This window comes from Castor canadensis, chromosome 6 (genome assembly GCF_047511655.1).
Source record: "Castor canadensis chromosome 6, mCasCan1.hap1v2, whole genome shotgun sequence".
NCBI classification, from domain to species: domain Eukaryota; kingdom Metazoa; phylum Chordata; class Mammalia; order Rodentia; family Castoridae; genus Castor; species Castor canadensis.
In genome coordinates, this window is record NC_133391.1 from 36,614,087 (window position 1) to 36,627,763 (window position 13,677).

At 47.0% G+C, this 13,677-nt stretch overlaps 1 protein-coding gene across 4 annotated transcripts; it reads left to right on the top strand.

Annotated features, from left to right (window-relative positions):
* The first annotated feature begins 1,145 nt into the window (after nucleotides 1-1,145).
* Rbp5 (retinol binding protein 5) lies at nucleotides 1,146-13,525 on the top strand. Of its 4 annotated transcripts, none has more exons than XR_012448888.1 (5): nucleotides 1,146-1,363; nucleotides 1,617-1,795; nucleotides 4,600-4,701; nucleotides 5,117-5,254; nucleotides 13,244-13,525. XR_012448888.1 is itself a non-coding variant. In XM_020158228.2 (4 exons), exons 1-4 carry the CDS (start codon nucleotides 1,291-1,293, stop codon nucleotides 13,253-13,255), a joined length of 366 nt encoding a protein of 121 aa, XP_020013817.1. In that variant the 5' UTR covers nucleotides 1,146-1,290; the 3' UTR covers nucleotides 13,256-13,525. The 4 variants fall into 4 exon arrangements, 2 of the variants coding, with proteins under 2 accessions (XP_020013817.1, XP_020013816.1); XR_012448889.1 differs by lacking the exon at nucleotides 13,244-13,525 and adding an exon at nucleotides 5,699-6,104; XM_020158228.2 differs by lacking the exon at nucleotides 5,117-5,254.
* Nucleotides 13,526-13,677: the final 152 nt, after the last annotated feature.

Below are 13,677 nucleotides of genomic sequence, written 5' to 3' on the forward strand. Positions count from 1 at the left end.
GAAGAGGCAGCATCCACGTCACCCACCCCCTCTGCATTAACCTGTTTTCACAGCCCATTCCTTCAATTAGTCTCTGCTACGTGCCTTCTGGGAACTGAGAAGTAAAACCTTCAATCTGAACAGGAGACAGCCTGGCATTGCGGCTCTCAGCCCAGGTCCCTGACGAAATCATAGGGGACTCAGCAGGGCAAATGAAAAAGGGCTCTGAGGGTGGAGGAAGAGTGGGGTGTCTGTGCATCCTCGCAATACCCAGTCCTGCAGAGACAGTTCACCAGCAACTGAAATGACAGGCTCTCTTTTTCCTATGGCCTGCCCTCCTTGCCTCCCTCTCCCTGAATTTCACACCTTAAGCCATGATGGAACAGCCCAGTAGATTCTGACGCCAGGACAGTTGGCAGGTTCAAGAGAAGCGGGTAGCGGGGGAGGCAGGACACACAGCAATTAAAGTGTCCCCCAACACCACTATGGAAACACATCTGGTAAGTATAAAAGGCTGTCCAAGTGCTCAGAGTGATGGTATGTATCATCAGCATAGCCAACCAACCCTATCTTCTTCCCCTTCTGGCGTCAAACCTTGAACTGAACACCCACCAGACAGCCAGTTTCTCTGCCTCTTTCTTAAGGGCCCCACAGGACCAAGAGTCTAGATGGCAGTTTGGGGACCCAATTCAGCCAACTATCTGAGGAGGCCAGCACTCCCTGACTTTCTTTACTGTGGCTCCTGGCCAGCTGTCTGCCCCTACCTCCTCCCCTCCCCTTTCAAGATCCCTGACTCAGTCCCAGGATCTCAGGATACCACTAGAACTGATCCCCCTTGCACACAGCCAGCCAGTCACTGCTGCCTCTTGGGGAAGCCTGCCCCTCAAGTTTCCAGGATATTGCTAAGCTCCCCACAAATGGGGCAGAGGCCAAAACTGATCCTGGCATGTTCAAGTTTTGGATGACTGACAGCGCCAAATGCTGCTGCAGATTCCTTCCTCAGGAAAAGCCAAGGTCAGGCTCAACTTTACCAAGACCCGATCTCTCCTTCAGGCTGCAGACACCAGCCCCAACTTATCATGGCCACTGGTGGGGGTGGGGGCAGGAAGGAAGTCTGATAGGGACTCTTATTGTAACAGGGCCCCAGTCCTATAAAAGGCCTGGTCAGTGTACCTTTCCACACTCTTGTCGCTATGTGTAGAGGCCACCAGAGGCCGGCCTGGAGTCCATCCGCTTCATCTGCCAGACAACCACCCCTCACTGCTTACCCCATCTTCTGAGTCTTGATCTCCATCTTGGCCAGCACAGACAATGCCTCCCAACCTCACGGGCTACTACCGCTTTGTCTCACAGCAGAACTTGGAAGACTATCTGCAGGCTCTCAGTAATGACCCCACCCTCTTTTGCTCCCCTTCTTTCCTCTTGCTTTCCTCCTGTAAGGTAGGGGGCTTGGGCAGCTGGCACCTGACTTGAGATCCATTTCTAGCCAGGAGTATTGCTGGGAGGCGGTTAAACCCTAGTGCCAGACCCACCTGAGGGCCACTCTCAGCTGTAAGGTGCAGCTGCAGGCAGGGAATACCAGGCTGGGCAGCAGGGCCCTTGCTAAGTCTCAGCCCCTCCCACCCCCCCACCCCCAGACATCAACGTGGCTCTGCGAAAGATAGTGATGTTACTGAAGCCAGACAAGGAGATTGACCACCAGGGCGACCATATGGTCGTGAAGACCATCAGCACCTTCCACAACTACGTTATGGAATTCGAGGTGGGCGTTGAGTTTGAGGAAGACCTAAGGATCGTGGATGGGCGAAAATGTCAGGTACTTTTCCTCAGGTTGGAGGGGGAGGGGGGAATGAGCAGATGCCTCCTAACCATGTGTGCCAAAGCAAAGTGGCCTCTGTCAGGCAGAGCCAGGGGGAAATGATCACCACAGATGGGATGTCCAGGATATCCAGTCTTGGGGACTTATTAGTTCCTGGTAACCCCCTCACAATCCTTCCTACTTCTTCCCTGTCCCTTCTTATCATCATCCTGAAAGGCAAAAATTGCATACCACCCCCAGGCCAATGAGCAAGCACTGTGCCTGACACTGTGGATCACTGTGGTCTCTTTCATTTTGCCTCTGTCACCTTACTTTCCTGCATTTTTTCTTACTTCTGAATCATTTTCTTTTTCTTTTTGTTTTGTCATGTCTTCTTTTGTTATTGTTGTTTGTTTCTGTGGTACTAGAGTTGAACTCAGAGCCTCGCACATGCAAGGTACCATTTGAGACTGGTCCCAGCCTTTTTTTTTTCCTTTTTTTGAGATAGGTTTTCAAAATGTAGCAGGCAGGCCTGGAACTTACTATGTAGCCCAGTCTGTCCTTGAACTCAGGATTCTCCTGTCTCAGCCTTCCAAGTGCTAGGATTACAGGCATGCACCACCATGCTTGGCTTCCCCCCACACACACTTCCTATGTTACCCTTCTTACTCTTCTTTGCAGACAAAAGCTCCCCTACTAATACTTAAAACCAGGGTTTTCCTCCAGTGTTTTGCTCTTTTGTTGCTGTCATTGTTTTGGTTTGCTTTGTTGTTATTGTTTTTTGGCAGCACTGGTATTTGAACTCAAGACCTTGTACTTGCCAGGCAGGTGTAGTGCTCTACCTCTTGAGCCACTGCACCAACCCCATTGTTTTTGAGACAGGATCTCACTGTGTAGCTCACACTGGCATAGAGCTCAGTATGTAACCCTAAAGGGCCTCAAATTCAAGATCCTCCTGCCTCTGTCTTCCCAGGGCTGGGATTACAGGCATGTACCATCACACACAGCCAACGTTTTGTTCTTGACCTTCTCTCTCTTGCCTATGCACCACCAAGTGGGTAAATCATCCACACCCATGCCTTCTGCTGCCATCTGTAAACCGCCCTTGACATCTATTCTCCAGCCAGAGCCATCTCGAGAGCTCCAGGATAATGTTTTTCAACTGCCTGCAAAATATTTCCATTTATGTGCCCCAAGGTCGAATTCTAATTCATTATCTCTCTATCCAAACCTACTCCACTTTTACATTTACTGTCTAGGTTAATGGCAATTACCACCCAGCCAGATGTCATAGTCATTGTCTCTTATTTCCTCCTTACCTCTGTGCCCCCCAAGACACACATGTGTGCACACGCACACACACAATGCATTAAGAAGTCTGTATAACTTTTCTGCATTGGCCAATATAGTAGCTCCAAATTATTCACAACTATTGAATGCTTGACATGTGGTATACAAATGGAAATGTGCTGTAAGTGTAAAATACAAGATAGGTTTTCAAACAATGCTCCCAAAGCGAACGTAAAACATCTCAGAAATATTTATATTGACCACACGCTGAAATTGTACTATTTTGAATATATTAGATTAAATAAAATTTGTTATTAAAATCAAGTTCACCTGTTTCTTTTTAGTTTTTCTAACAGGGCTCCTAAAAATGTTTTGTATGTGTGGCTTACATTTATGTCATATTTTATGTCTATTGTATGTCACTCTTCTTTTGGGGGAGTAACTTGATTCTCCTACCTATGGCCTCCTCAGTAACTGGAATCACAGGCGTGCATCAACACTATTGATTGAGATGGGGTTCTCCCTAACTTTTTGCCCAGGCTAGCCTTAAATTGCTAATCCTCCCAACCTCTGCCTCCCAAATTGCTGAGATTACAGGTATGAGCCACCACACCCAGCCTATATGTTACTTTTTTCACATAACTGTCCTCTGTTCCTTCCTGTCCTTTCTCACCATTGCCACCTTAACTCAGGCTCTCATTTCTCACCTGTGCCCCAAATTGGTCCCAGTCTTAATCCTCCTCAAACCCTCACTAGGTATGACAGCCAAGGGCCCATCTAAAATGTGAAGGTGACCATGTCACTCATGATTAAACCCCTCAGTGATGATCTATTACATTCCAGATAAAGTCCACTTGCCTAGCAGGGCATGCAAGGGGTTTGTGAACCAGCTTCCCCTTGACTTCCCACATACACTGTAGGTTAGAGCGCTTCAGAACTCTCTGCCCTTCCTTCTTGGCTCTGTGCTATGTCTTTCCTTCCAAGAAATTCCCCACTATCTCCAATCTAACTTCCTTAAAGACTTGACTTTTCCCTCTCCACTCCTACCCCCAATACTCTTTCCAGGTACAGATACCTGTGTTCTGATTCTCCACCAGTTTAAAACTATAAGCTCCTTGTTCAGCAGGCCAGTCCTCTGGGCAGGCTCCATAAATGCTGATTGGAAAGCCAGGCCCAGAGGCATTGGTCCTTCATTCCCAAGGTCACTTCATTTGTCCTTAAAACTAAAAAAGACACAAAAGGAGATTATGTGGTGGGACTCTCAAGCAATCTCTCTTCTTTCTTAACAGCCAGAGGCATCCTGAGGACAGTCTCCATTCTTCATCACCCCTCTCCCAACCTCACTCTCAGTTATCTTCCTCCTCCCATTCTGCCCCCAAAGATCACTGCAGACAACTGAAGACTCCCTTGAAGACTTTAGGAGAGGGAGTTCTGCTGAATGAGAACATTTGTCTCAGAAAGAGGGGGCCACAGAAGACTGAGGTGGGAAGCATTTGGCCCCAATATTCACTTAATCCCACTTTCCCCTATAGACCATAGTAACCTGGGAGGAGGAGCAGCTTGTGTGTGTCCAAAAAGGAGAGGTCCCCAACCGGGGCTGGAGACACTGGCTGGAGGGAGAGAAGTTGCATCTGGTAAGCTGGGTGAAGGCTGGGAGGGGAGGCACAAATGGGTGTGCCTGGGAGAAGGGCCTCCACCTAGGCCCTTTCCCAACCCAAGGAAATCCACTTCTCTACCTCCTCCATGGAAGTGGCCAAGGAGGAAAACAAAAACACTCAGAAGAGTGGAGAGGCCAAGGTGGGCCCTGGCTATGCATTAGATAAATGCCAATAGATCACAAGGAGACAGCCATTCCACATCCCCTGACCCAGCAACCTTCCTTCCTCTTCCGTGAGAAGATGAGGATTTGGAACAATGGTACAATTCCCCACCCTGCAAATGCTCTAGCTACTGTATCCCAAAGGATTCAATGCGGGTCAAGGACTTTGACAGAGTTTCAACTGCCAAGAACCCTCTTTCTCTCTCCACATCCTCCTCCTCCATCCCCAGGAGCTGACTGCCAGGGATGCAGTGTGCAAACAGGTCTTCAGGAAGGTCAGATAGCCAAAGAGGAGCTGAGGACCCTCCAGAAAGTTCTGGTCCGGATCCATCTTGCCCATGCCCCCCTTCAAGACCAGATTGTGCCAGGTCAGCATCCCCATTTTGGGTCCCATCTCACTCCTCCCCGTGTTAATCTGTAACTTGCAGCCCCAGTCAAAGTCCTCTCTTCCTCACACTCCACTGCCCAACAGTGACCCCTCTTTCAGGTCAAGGTCTACCCTCCTGGGTGACAGAAGAGACATCTGGGAAAGGACCCCTGAGAATAACCACTCTCCACCTGCTCTAGTTCATTTGACTTCTTATTTCCTTCTAAGAAAGAACTAAACTTTGGGCATTTAAGGGTTAGTGAAAATTCTATCCTGGGGGACCATTTGGAAAACTGTGACTGTGTTCAGGAGTTTAAATAGGAGCTACTGTTAGAGTCTGTCATCTCCTTGTATAAGAGGCATTTAGCAGAATATCCCTGCCTCTGTTTTACATATATCCCCTTTACTCTGAGTTCTAGTCCTCTGCAATCACCTTGGATTCTAGGACAGACAAGGACTGGTCAATATCTCCTTTATGACAAGAGCTCAAACTATCCAAAAAGAAACAGCAGAACAACTCAGGACAGATCACTCCCTAAATGAGGACAATTCTCTATGATGAGACCATACCCTGGAGCAGGAGTAATCATCTCATGGGAACCAGATTGCTCCCCTCAATTGATGACAGTGATGACAACTTCTCCAGAACCAGAACTGAGATAATGACTAACCAGGCCACACTTTGCCTGGGACTGTTTAATTGTACATACCGCTCTTTCCCTGCCCCTATTCTTCCTTTGCTTAAACCTAAAAACTCATGTCTGTACCCCAAAGATGGGCTGAAGTACTTACTTTGCCTCTTCCTGTAGTGTGCCCACACCATGTAATAAATCTCCTTTCTCTGCCCTTTATTTGGTTTTTTGGGGCTAGCGGCCAGACCTGACATGTAGAACCTGTGGAGTTGGGTCTTTGGCCTAGAATTCTAGTTACACTTGTCTTTATTCTCTTGTGGTGCTGGGTATAGAACCCAGGGCCTTGTTCATACTATCCTTGCATTTATTCTTTAAAAAATTTTTTAGCATATAATAGTTGTACAGGGGGATACATTGTGATATTTACATATATGCTTATAATATATCTTAGTTACAATATATCTTAGCACAATATACATGTGCTTATAATATATTTCCATTGTTCTCCCTCTTCCCCCCTCCCCCCTTCTTAGAAAAATTTCAACAGGTTTCATCCTATTTCATATATGAATACAAAATGTATCTACCATATTCACCCTTTCTTTATGCCTACCCCTTCCCACTGGGTGGGAAAAGACCTATTTTTATCTTCCTTCCCTCCACTTTTTTTGTATTTATTATTCAGAAAGCCTTATGCACTCAACAGAACCAGGCCCAAGGTATGGTTCATACCCACAGAGCACCACAGACTCCATTTTGCCAACATCTGAGGACATCCTACCTATTTCATACCTCCATCCCACATGTTGGAGAAAAGGGATAAGGCTAGACAAAACCTTTGTCTAGTGCTGCAGGATGCAATAATCTCCCAAAAAATACCCAGGCCTCCATGGGTACAATAGGCAGCAAGAAGGCCAGAAAAGACTGAAAGGGAAGCAGATGGAAGACTCAAGGCCAAAGGATCAAGAGATGAGGGGCTTTCATATGAAGGTGACAACAGGGAGAAGACCAGTAGGCCTGCCTATAGGGACCCTTTGCCTGAAGGTCAGCAAGATTGGAGACAGAGGATAAGGGAAGAGCTGAGGACAGCTCTAGGGTCACAGAGTCACTGCCTTGGAAAATAGCCCAGAAGGGTGGAGCTGGTTCAGGGTCAGGGCCAGCTCCAGCCTCTGCCTCCTCCCTGCCTCCAGAGGCCTTGGTTTTTTCAGAATAAAAGTCCTATGGGGCAAATGTCAGAAAGAAGAGGATTCAGTGTGGGTTGGGGACAGAGCCTGATGGTGGGGTGTTGGAAAGTCCCTGGCATCCTCAGATGGACACGCTTGCCAGTCACCAGAAGCAATACCAAGAATACTTCCTTTGGCCTAGGAGTTCTGTGGTGTTTCCATGTGCCATTATCAGAGTACCAGGAACAGAAGAACATTAGCTATTACTGCTTGCTTATTGCCACCTCTGCACTTGATGACAGGAAATCTCTTACTGGAAGCAAAGTCTTGTATTCTATAGTTAAGGCTAAGGCATCAGTTGCCAATACCCCTGAGTTACACAGTGACATATTCATATCACAGTGTAAGTGACTGATAGCAGAGAAGTAGAAACAGTACAGCTCTTTCCTTGGCTGTCCAGGCACAGAACTCTCTGAGGATGTGTTAGTTAACTTTTCCTTGCTTTGACAAAATACCTGACATAAATAATGTAAAGGGAGGAAGAACCCATTTTGGTTCATGGTTTTAGAGGCTTCAGTCCCCATTCATTGTGGCCTGTGGTGAGGCACAACACCATGGCGGCAAAAGCATGTGACAGAAGCTGCTTACCTCATGGTGGACAAGAAGCAGAGTGAAGGGAAAGGACTGGGGACTAGGTAAACCTTCAAAAGCACACCTCCAGTGATCTTCCTCCAGCTAGGCCCCACCTCCTCCAGTTTCCACCATCTCCCAAAATAGTGCCTCCAGCTGGTTACCAAGCTTTCAACACATGATCTTGGTGGGGGAGGGGTGTTTCAGATTCAAGCCATAATTGGGGGGAGGGGGGAAGAGGAGTTGTTCCCCAGCCGGGGCTCCAGAACCAGAATCTCCATTCTATCCCACCCCTCCCAATGTCCAGAAGAGAGCCCCTGTGACAGCATAGGGGTGTGTGGGAAGATGGGACTACTTCTGCCCCTGTGACGGCCACGCTTGCCTTCTCACCAGCCAAGAGGAAACTTTAAGGCAGGGAGAGGGGATAAAGGTGGACAGCTGCCAGCCCCCTGCACTCCAGTGTCATCTGTACAGTCACCAGGCCCTGTCCCCAGACTCTATAATATGTTATGAAGCTCTCCCATTCAAGATGCTGAACACCCACAGTAAAGGCCACGACCAACCCCTGGACTCCTCTTGTCACCAGCTGTAGGCTGAGTCACCGCAGCAGTCCTGTTCTGTGCTGCACTTTTTCATGATAGGGTCTCCAAACCATTTTCCTGGGGCTGGCTTGGCATTGCAATCCTCCTGATCCTTGCCTCTTGAAAAGCTAAGATTACAGGCATGAGCCACTGGCACCTGGCTCCAATTTTTCTCTTACCTGAAAGCCTTCTACCCTCCTTCTGTCCTCAATCTTCAGAATCCCCTGTCATCTTTCCACACTGACAGGGCCCCAACTTTCCTCCATCAGAGCATCGTCAATTTGCGCCACCCCCCCAATCCTAATCCACAGTTGAGCTGGCAGGCAGAGGGTCCACATAAGCAGATGCTGAGCAGTTTTCTCCTGCACAATTGTGCATATCCTGCAGGATTCTTTCTGTCACAAGCCTCTTCCATGTACAGTGAGTAATGTCTTACAAGCTTGCTGAAAAACATCTTTTCTTTCTCCTTTTTGTTCGTAACAGTAGCTGTGGCTTCTTCGTTGGCCTAGGCAGGTGGCACAATGCTCAGCTAAAAGCACCCCTGGAAGAGTCAATGGTACAGCCTCACTGTGAGAGCCTACACAAGTTATTTCACTTCTGTGGGCCTTGGTTTCCTCACAGGACCCATCCTGTTTAGCTCTGATATTCCATGACTGATCTACTCTCTTGCAGAATATTTGTGACTGGTCTACTCTGTTGCCTTCTGCACCCACCTCCTCTCTCTCTTCTTGGCCGTTTTCAAAAGAGGCTAGCTATATGCCTTTGGCCTAACTGCAAGGAAACTATTGTCACACTTAACACAACTGAAGCCTATCCTGCTGGGTCCCTACTGCAGAGAACCCACATGGGACAGTGTAGCTAGGAAGCAAAGCACCCTCTCCTTAAGGGGACCCCCCTGAGCCACAACCTCCTTTCAGTTTCCCCACAGCCCATTTATTTCTGAGTAGTCCAGATGGGACAAGGTGGACCATTTGAACAAGGGTTTATTAATGTCTTGGAGGAAACAAAAGGGGAAATGGAGCAGAGCACCCACCAGGCTCAGATCTGCTACTGCTCTGGTACCAAGTGATAGAAATTCAGCAAGGATCAGCTGGGCCCCTCAGGAGAGAATCCTTCTCCTTCCAGTCACGGGGCTGCTCTCTCCAACAAAAGGCTAGGTGCCTAGCAAGGAAGAGCAAGGTCCTGTGCCTATGGCCAGAACTCTCACTAAAGAATAGCAAATAGGAGCCAAGCATGGTGGTGTGCGCCTATAAACCCAGTACTTGGGTGGGTGAGACAGGAGGATCATGAGTTAGAGGCCAGCCTGGACTACATAGTGAGTTCTGGGCCAGTCTGGACTACATAGTGAGACAACCCTGTCTCACGGAGTTGGGGGGGTTGGGAGGGAGGATCACCACTAGGTGGCAGCAGCATTCCCCCCACTCAGGAAAAAAACAAAAATCTCTAGGGATTGTCAAATATCCCCTGGGGAACGAAATTGCACATGCTGAGAACCACTGACCTAACCATTTTGCTGTTTTGCCTCCCTAAGCAAGTAATGATGTTCTTGTTTGCCAAATGCCAGGCACTGTCCTAAACAATTTCAGTTATTACCTCATTTAATCCTCACGACAGACAACACTGGTGTGGGTGCCATTGCTCTCATCCCTGTTCTACAGGGGAGGGTGTTCAGAAATTACATGAGTTAGCCACGGTCACAAAGTTAGGTGCCTGGGTTTGAACCTGACGAATGTGGTATAGAAGCCACCCCTTTTATGGCTGTAGTATTGGCCAGGAAGCTACAGATGTAAACACAAGACATATTTGGAAAATCATTAAGACCACGACCATAAGATCAGCAGTGTTGAAAACAGAGTCTTAGGACAAAAAAATATTGGCTCCTCGAGTCCCAATGAGACTAGGCTGGACCACCCATCCCTGTACACCAATTAAAGAGACAAGCACTGGTGAACGATAGAGAAAAGAGGCTTAATTGAACACAGTCGCATCAGGAAGATGAAGGGATCTGGTGACCCCAACACTTCTTCGAGAGGCTTAAAGGAATTCTGAGGTTTTGTGGAAAAGGAAGTTAAAGGAGGGGTCTGAAATATTCACAGTTGATGAAGTATGACCACTTCACCAGGCCAGTGGTCTCATCCACCGTTATCTCAGTCTGGTTCTGGGAGGACTCTGAGGAAGTTGTTATCGCTGTCATCACTTGAGGGGAGCACTCTGGTTCCAGAAAGATGATTACTCCTGCTCCAGGGTTCAGCCTCGTCATTGTAGGTAATCATCCTCATTTGTGATGGTGGTCTGTTCTGTAAGGATCTCTTCTTCCTTAGGGGTAGTTTTAGTTCCTTATCATAAAGATGTTATCGATCGGTCCTGTCCTTCCTGGAATCCTGGGTGGCTTCAGGAGAGAGAGACTCAGAGAGGAACAAAGGTTGAAGTGGCAGAGGGACAAAATGGAGATAGTTAGGCCAGTGTCCAGTGCCTTCTTTCGGTATGACTAAAACATGTACACAGTAGCACAGTGCAGAGAGAGGCTGGAAAGACAAGAAGAGCCTTGTTACCAAGTAGGAGCCAAGCATGGTAGTATGTGCCTATAATCCCAGCACTTGGGAGGGTGAGACAGGAGGATCATGAGTTAGAGGCCTGCCTGAACTACATAGTGAGTTCCAGGCAAGTCTGGACTACATAGTGGACAACCCTGTCTCACAGAGGGAAAGAGAAAGACAGAAGGAGAGGAAGGGAGAGAAGGAGGGAAGAATCAAATGGAGCAGAGTTATGCTCAGAGCCCCCTCTACCACCACCAGGCTCATCAGAGTCACCCCTGTCCCCTAAGTCCCTAGCCTGTCCACATCTAGACTGCTTGCTCCAGACAGAAGCCCAGCCTCCCAGCCCAGCTGACTCAGGCCACCTCAGCCCCTGCAGCTGCCCTGTATCTTCTTACTTACCTGGTACTGGGGACAGAAGTCCCAATGTGGCTGGGGCCAAGTGTGGAAAGGAATAACCTGAGCTGCCCTGAACCTCTAAGCCCAGGATCTCCTGTGGCAGTTTGGATCCAAGAGAGAGCAAATTCCTCAGGTTCTGTTGGGCACTTCCCCTCGCTGGACAGGAGGTGGCAGCATACCCACAGGCTTTGCAAAATAAAAAGCCCCAAACTTCAAAAGTGTGTTTATGCACTTCCTGTGTTGACACCCATGGATTCTCCCTACTTTCCTTCCATCCCCCTCTCCCTGCTTCTGCCCTTTGCCCAGTCTCAGTTAATGTGTAACAAATCCAAGAGACCCAGAAGCAAGCTTCAAAGGTGTAAGTGAGAACTGGAGGCAGGGGAAGGGATGTCAATTTGTCCTTAGATATAAGCCCACCTTCAGTCCTGATCCCTAGAGCGCCAGGCCCTGGCTCACCCAGCTTCCCAAGGGCAAAAGGATCCTGGCCTAAGTTCACATTCAAAGACAAAAAGTCCTCATGAATCCCATGCCTTAAAGATGCCCCCAGAGCCAGGGTTTCACATCATTATCAAGATCTGTGACTTCATCCCTCTAATCCTATCTGTCATAGAAAGGACGATCGGCCACAATGATCATTTTAAATACATCTGTTGTGTATCTCTTAAAGTGACTCAACATTATAGAAATTTCACTAAACATTCTTTCTCCATTAACTCTGTCACAGTTATTTTGGGTTTTACTCCTAGAGATATTTTCTACTGTTGTGAACTTAATGTTTTTACAGTTTTGTAGCTTGCTTCTTTTACTTATCATGCCAGGGATCTTGGTCCTCTTACCTACATTTGGAGACCTTAACATATGGCTTGTGATTTTTAGGGGCTCACATCTGAGTAAGGGAAGTATGCACTTGAATAAGGTGACCAACTGTCCTGGGTTGCAAGGACCCATGTCCTAGGAAACCTGTCAGTTCCTGACAGGTGATTCCCAGCTGGTCACCTCATTAGAAACAAGTCCCCCCAAATTAAACCAGTTCAGAGTTCAGAGCCCACTTTAACTTTCATATTGTTCTTTTAGCTACACCTCTTCGTCTCCCCCTACTCCATGTTGCCTAGGGTAGCTGTTCTCAAACTTCATAAACTGAAATTAACGACAGGCTGGGTGTCAGTGGCTCACGCCTGTAATCCTAGCTACTCAGGAGGCAACACTCAGGAGGATCAAGTTCAAAGCCAGACCCAGGCAAATACTTTTCGAGAACCTATCTCAAAAAAACCCTTCACGAAAAAAGGACTGGTGGAGTGGCTCAAGTAGGCCCATAGCTCAAGTCCCAGTATTGCAAAAAAGAAAAGAAAAGGATTAATGATGGGCTGGGGACGTAGCTCAGTGGTAGAGAGCTTGCCTAGCATATATAAGGCCCTGGGTTTGATCACCAGCATCACAAGTAAATAAACAAACAAAAAGTATTGAGAACCCCAAAGAGTTTTTGCTTATGTAACTGATAATATTATCAATTAATATTCACCGTATTTGAAATTAAAACAGAAAGATTTAAAACACAAAGACACACAACACACATTCTGTTAGTAATCAAGGGATGGATGAGTCCTCACACATCACACAGCTACTGATAGGCTCCACTGTATACTCATGAGAGAATGAGAGAAAGAGAAAAGCAAGTAACATCTTAGGGTTTTGTGGAAATCATTTTGACCTCATAGACTCTTTGAACGGAACTTAAGGACCCCAGGGCTTCCCACACCACGTGTAGAGAGCACTACTCTGCAAGGAACCACTGACTAGGAGTCATGGTACACGTCCTTCACTTGTCACTCCTACAAATCCATGGTGTGCCACTTCACGTAACATGAGGGAGCCGTGTACCCATGTATCCACCCCTTATCCTTTATGCTACAGCTTTACCTGGGTTACAGCTACATAAGTAGAAAACACACAGTAGTGTTAGAATTCTCCCCTAAACGGTTACATGTATTTTAAAGACATTAAGGAAAAAGATGTGTTTTATATTTACCTACAAATTTATCATTTCTCTTTAGTCCAGAAGCTGATGTCTCTGCTCTTCCATTGAGTTTCATTTCCCTTCAGCCTGAAAAACTGTCTTCAGCACTTCCCACGGTACAGATCAGCAGATGACAAAGTCTACTTTCTTTTATCTGAAAAGCTCCTTATTTCACCTTCATTCAGGAAGAATACTTTCACTAGAGAAACACTTGAGAGTGGGCTGGGGTCATGACTCAAGTGGTGGACCACCTTCCTAAGAACCACAACGGTATTGACAAAAATAAGTTAATCAATAAAAATAAATAAATAAAAAGCAACTAGCGTTGACATGTTTTTCAACATTTTAAAGATACTTCACTGTCTTCTGGTGTGTATCATTTTTTATGAGAAAACAGTAACATTGAAAATGATGTTCTCTGTACACAGTGTGTCCTTTCTATCTGACTGCTTTCAACATCTTTTATCTTTG

What these genes read in the sequence shown, in the direction of transcription:
- Rbp5 (XM_020158227.2), top strand. Translation starts at nt 1,291, where the DNA reads ATGCCTCCCAACCTCACGGGCTACTACCGCTTTGTCTCACAGCAGAAC. An exon ending in AGACTATCTGCAGGCTCTCA is followed by an intron (nt 1,364 to 1,616) that starts GTAATGACCCCA and finishes CCCCACCCCCAG; the next exon opens with ACATCAACGTGGCTCTGCGA. An exon ending in AGGGAGAGAAGTTGCATCTG is followed by an intron (nt 4,702 to 5,116) that starts GTAAGCTGGGTG and finishes CTCCATCCCCAG; the next exon opens with GAGCTGACTGCCAGGGATGC.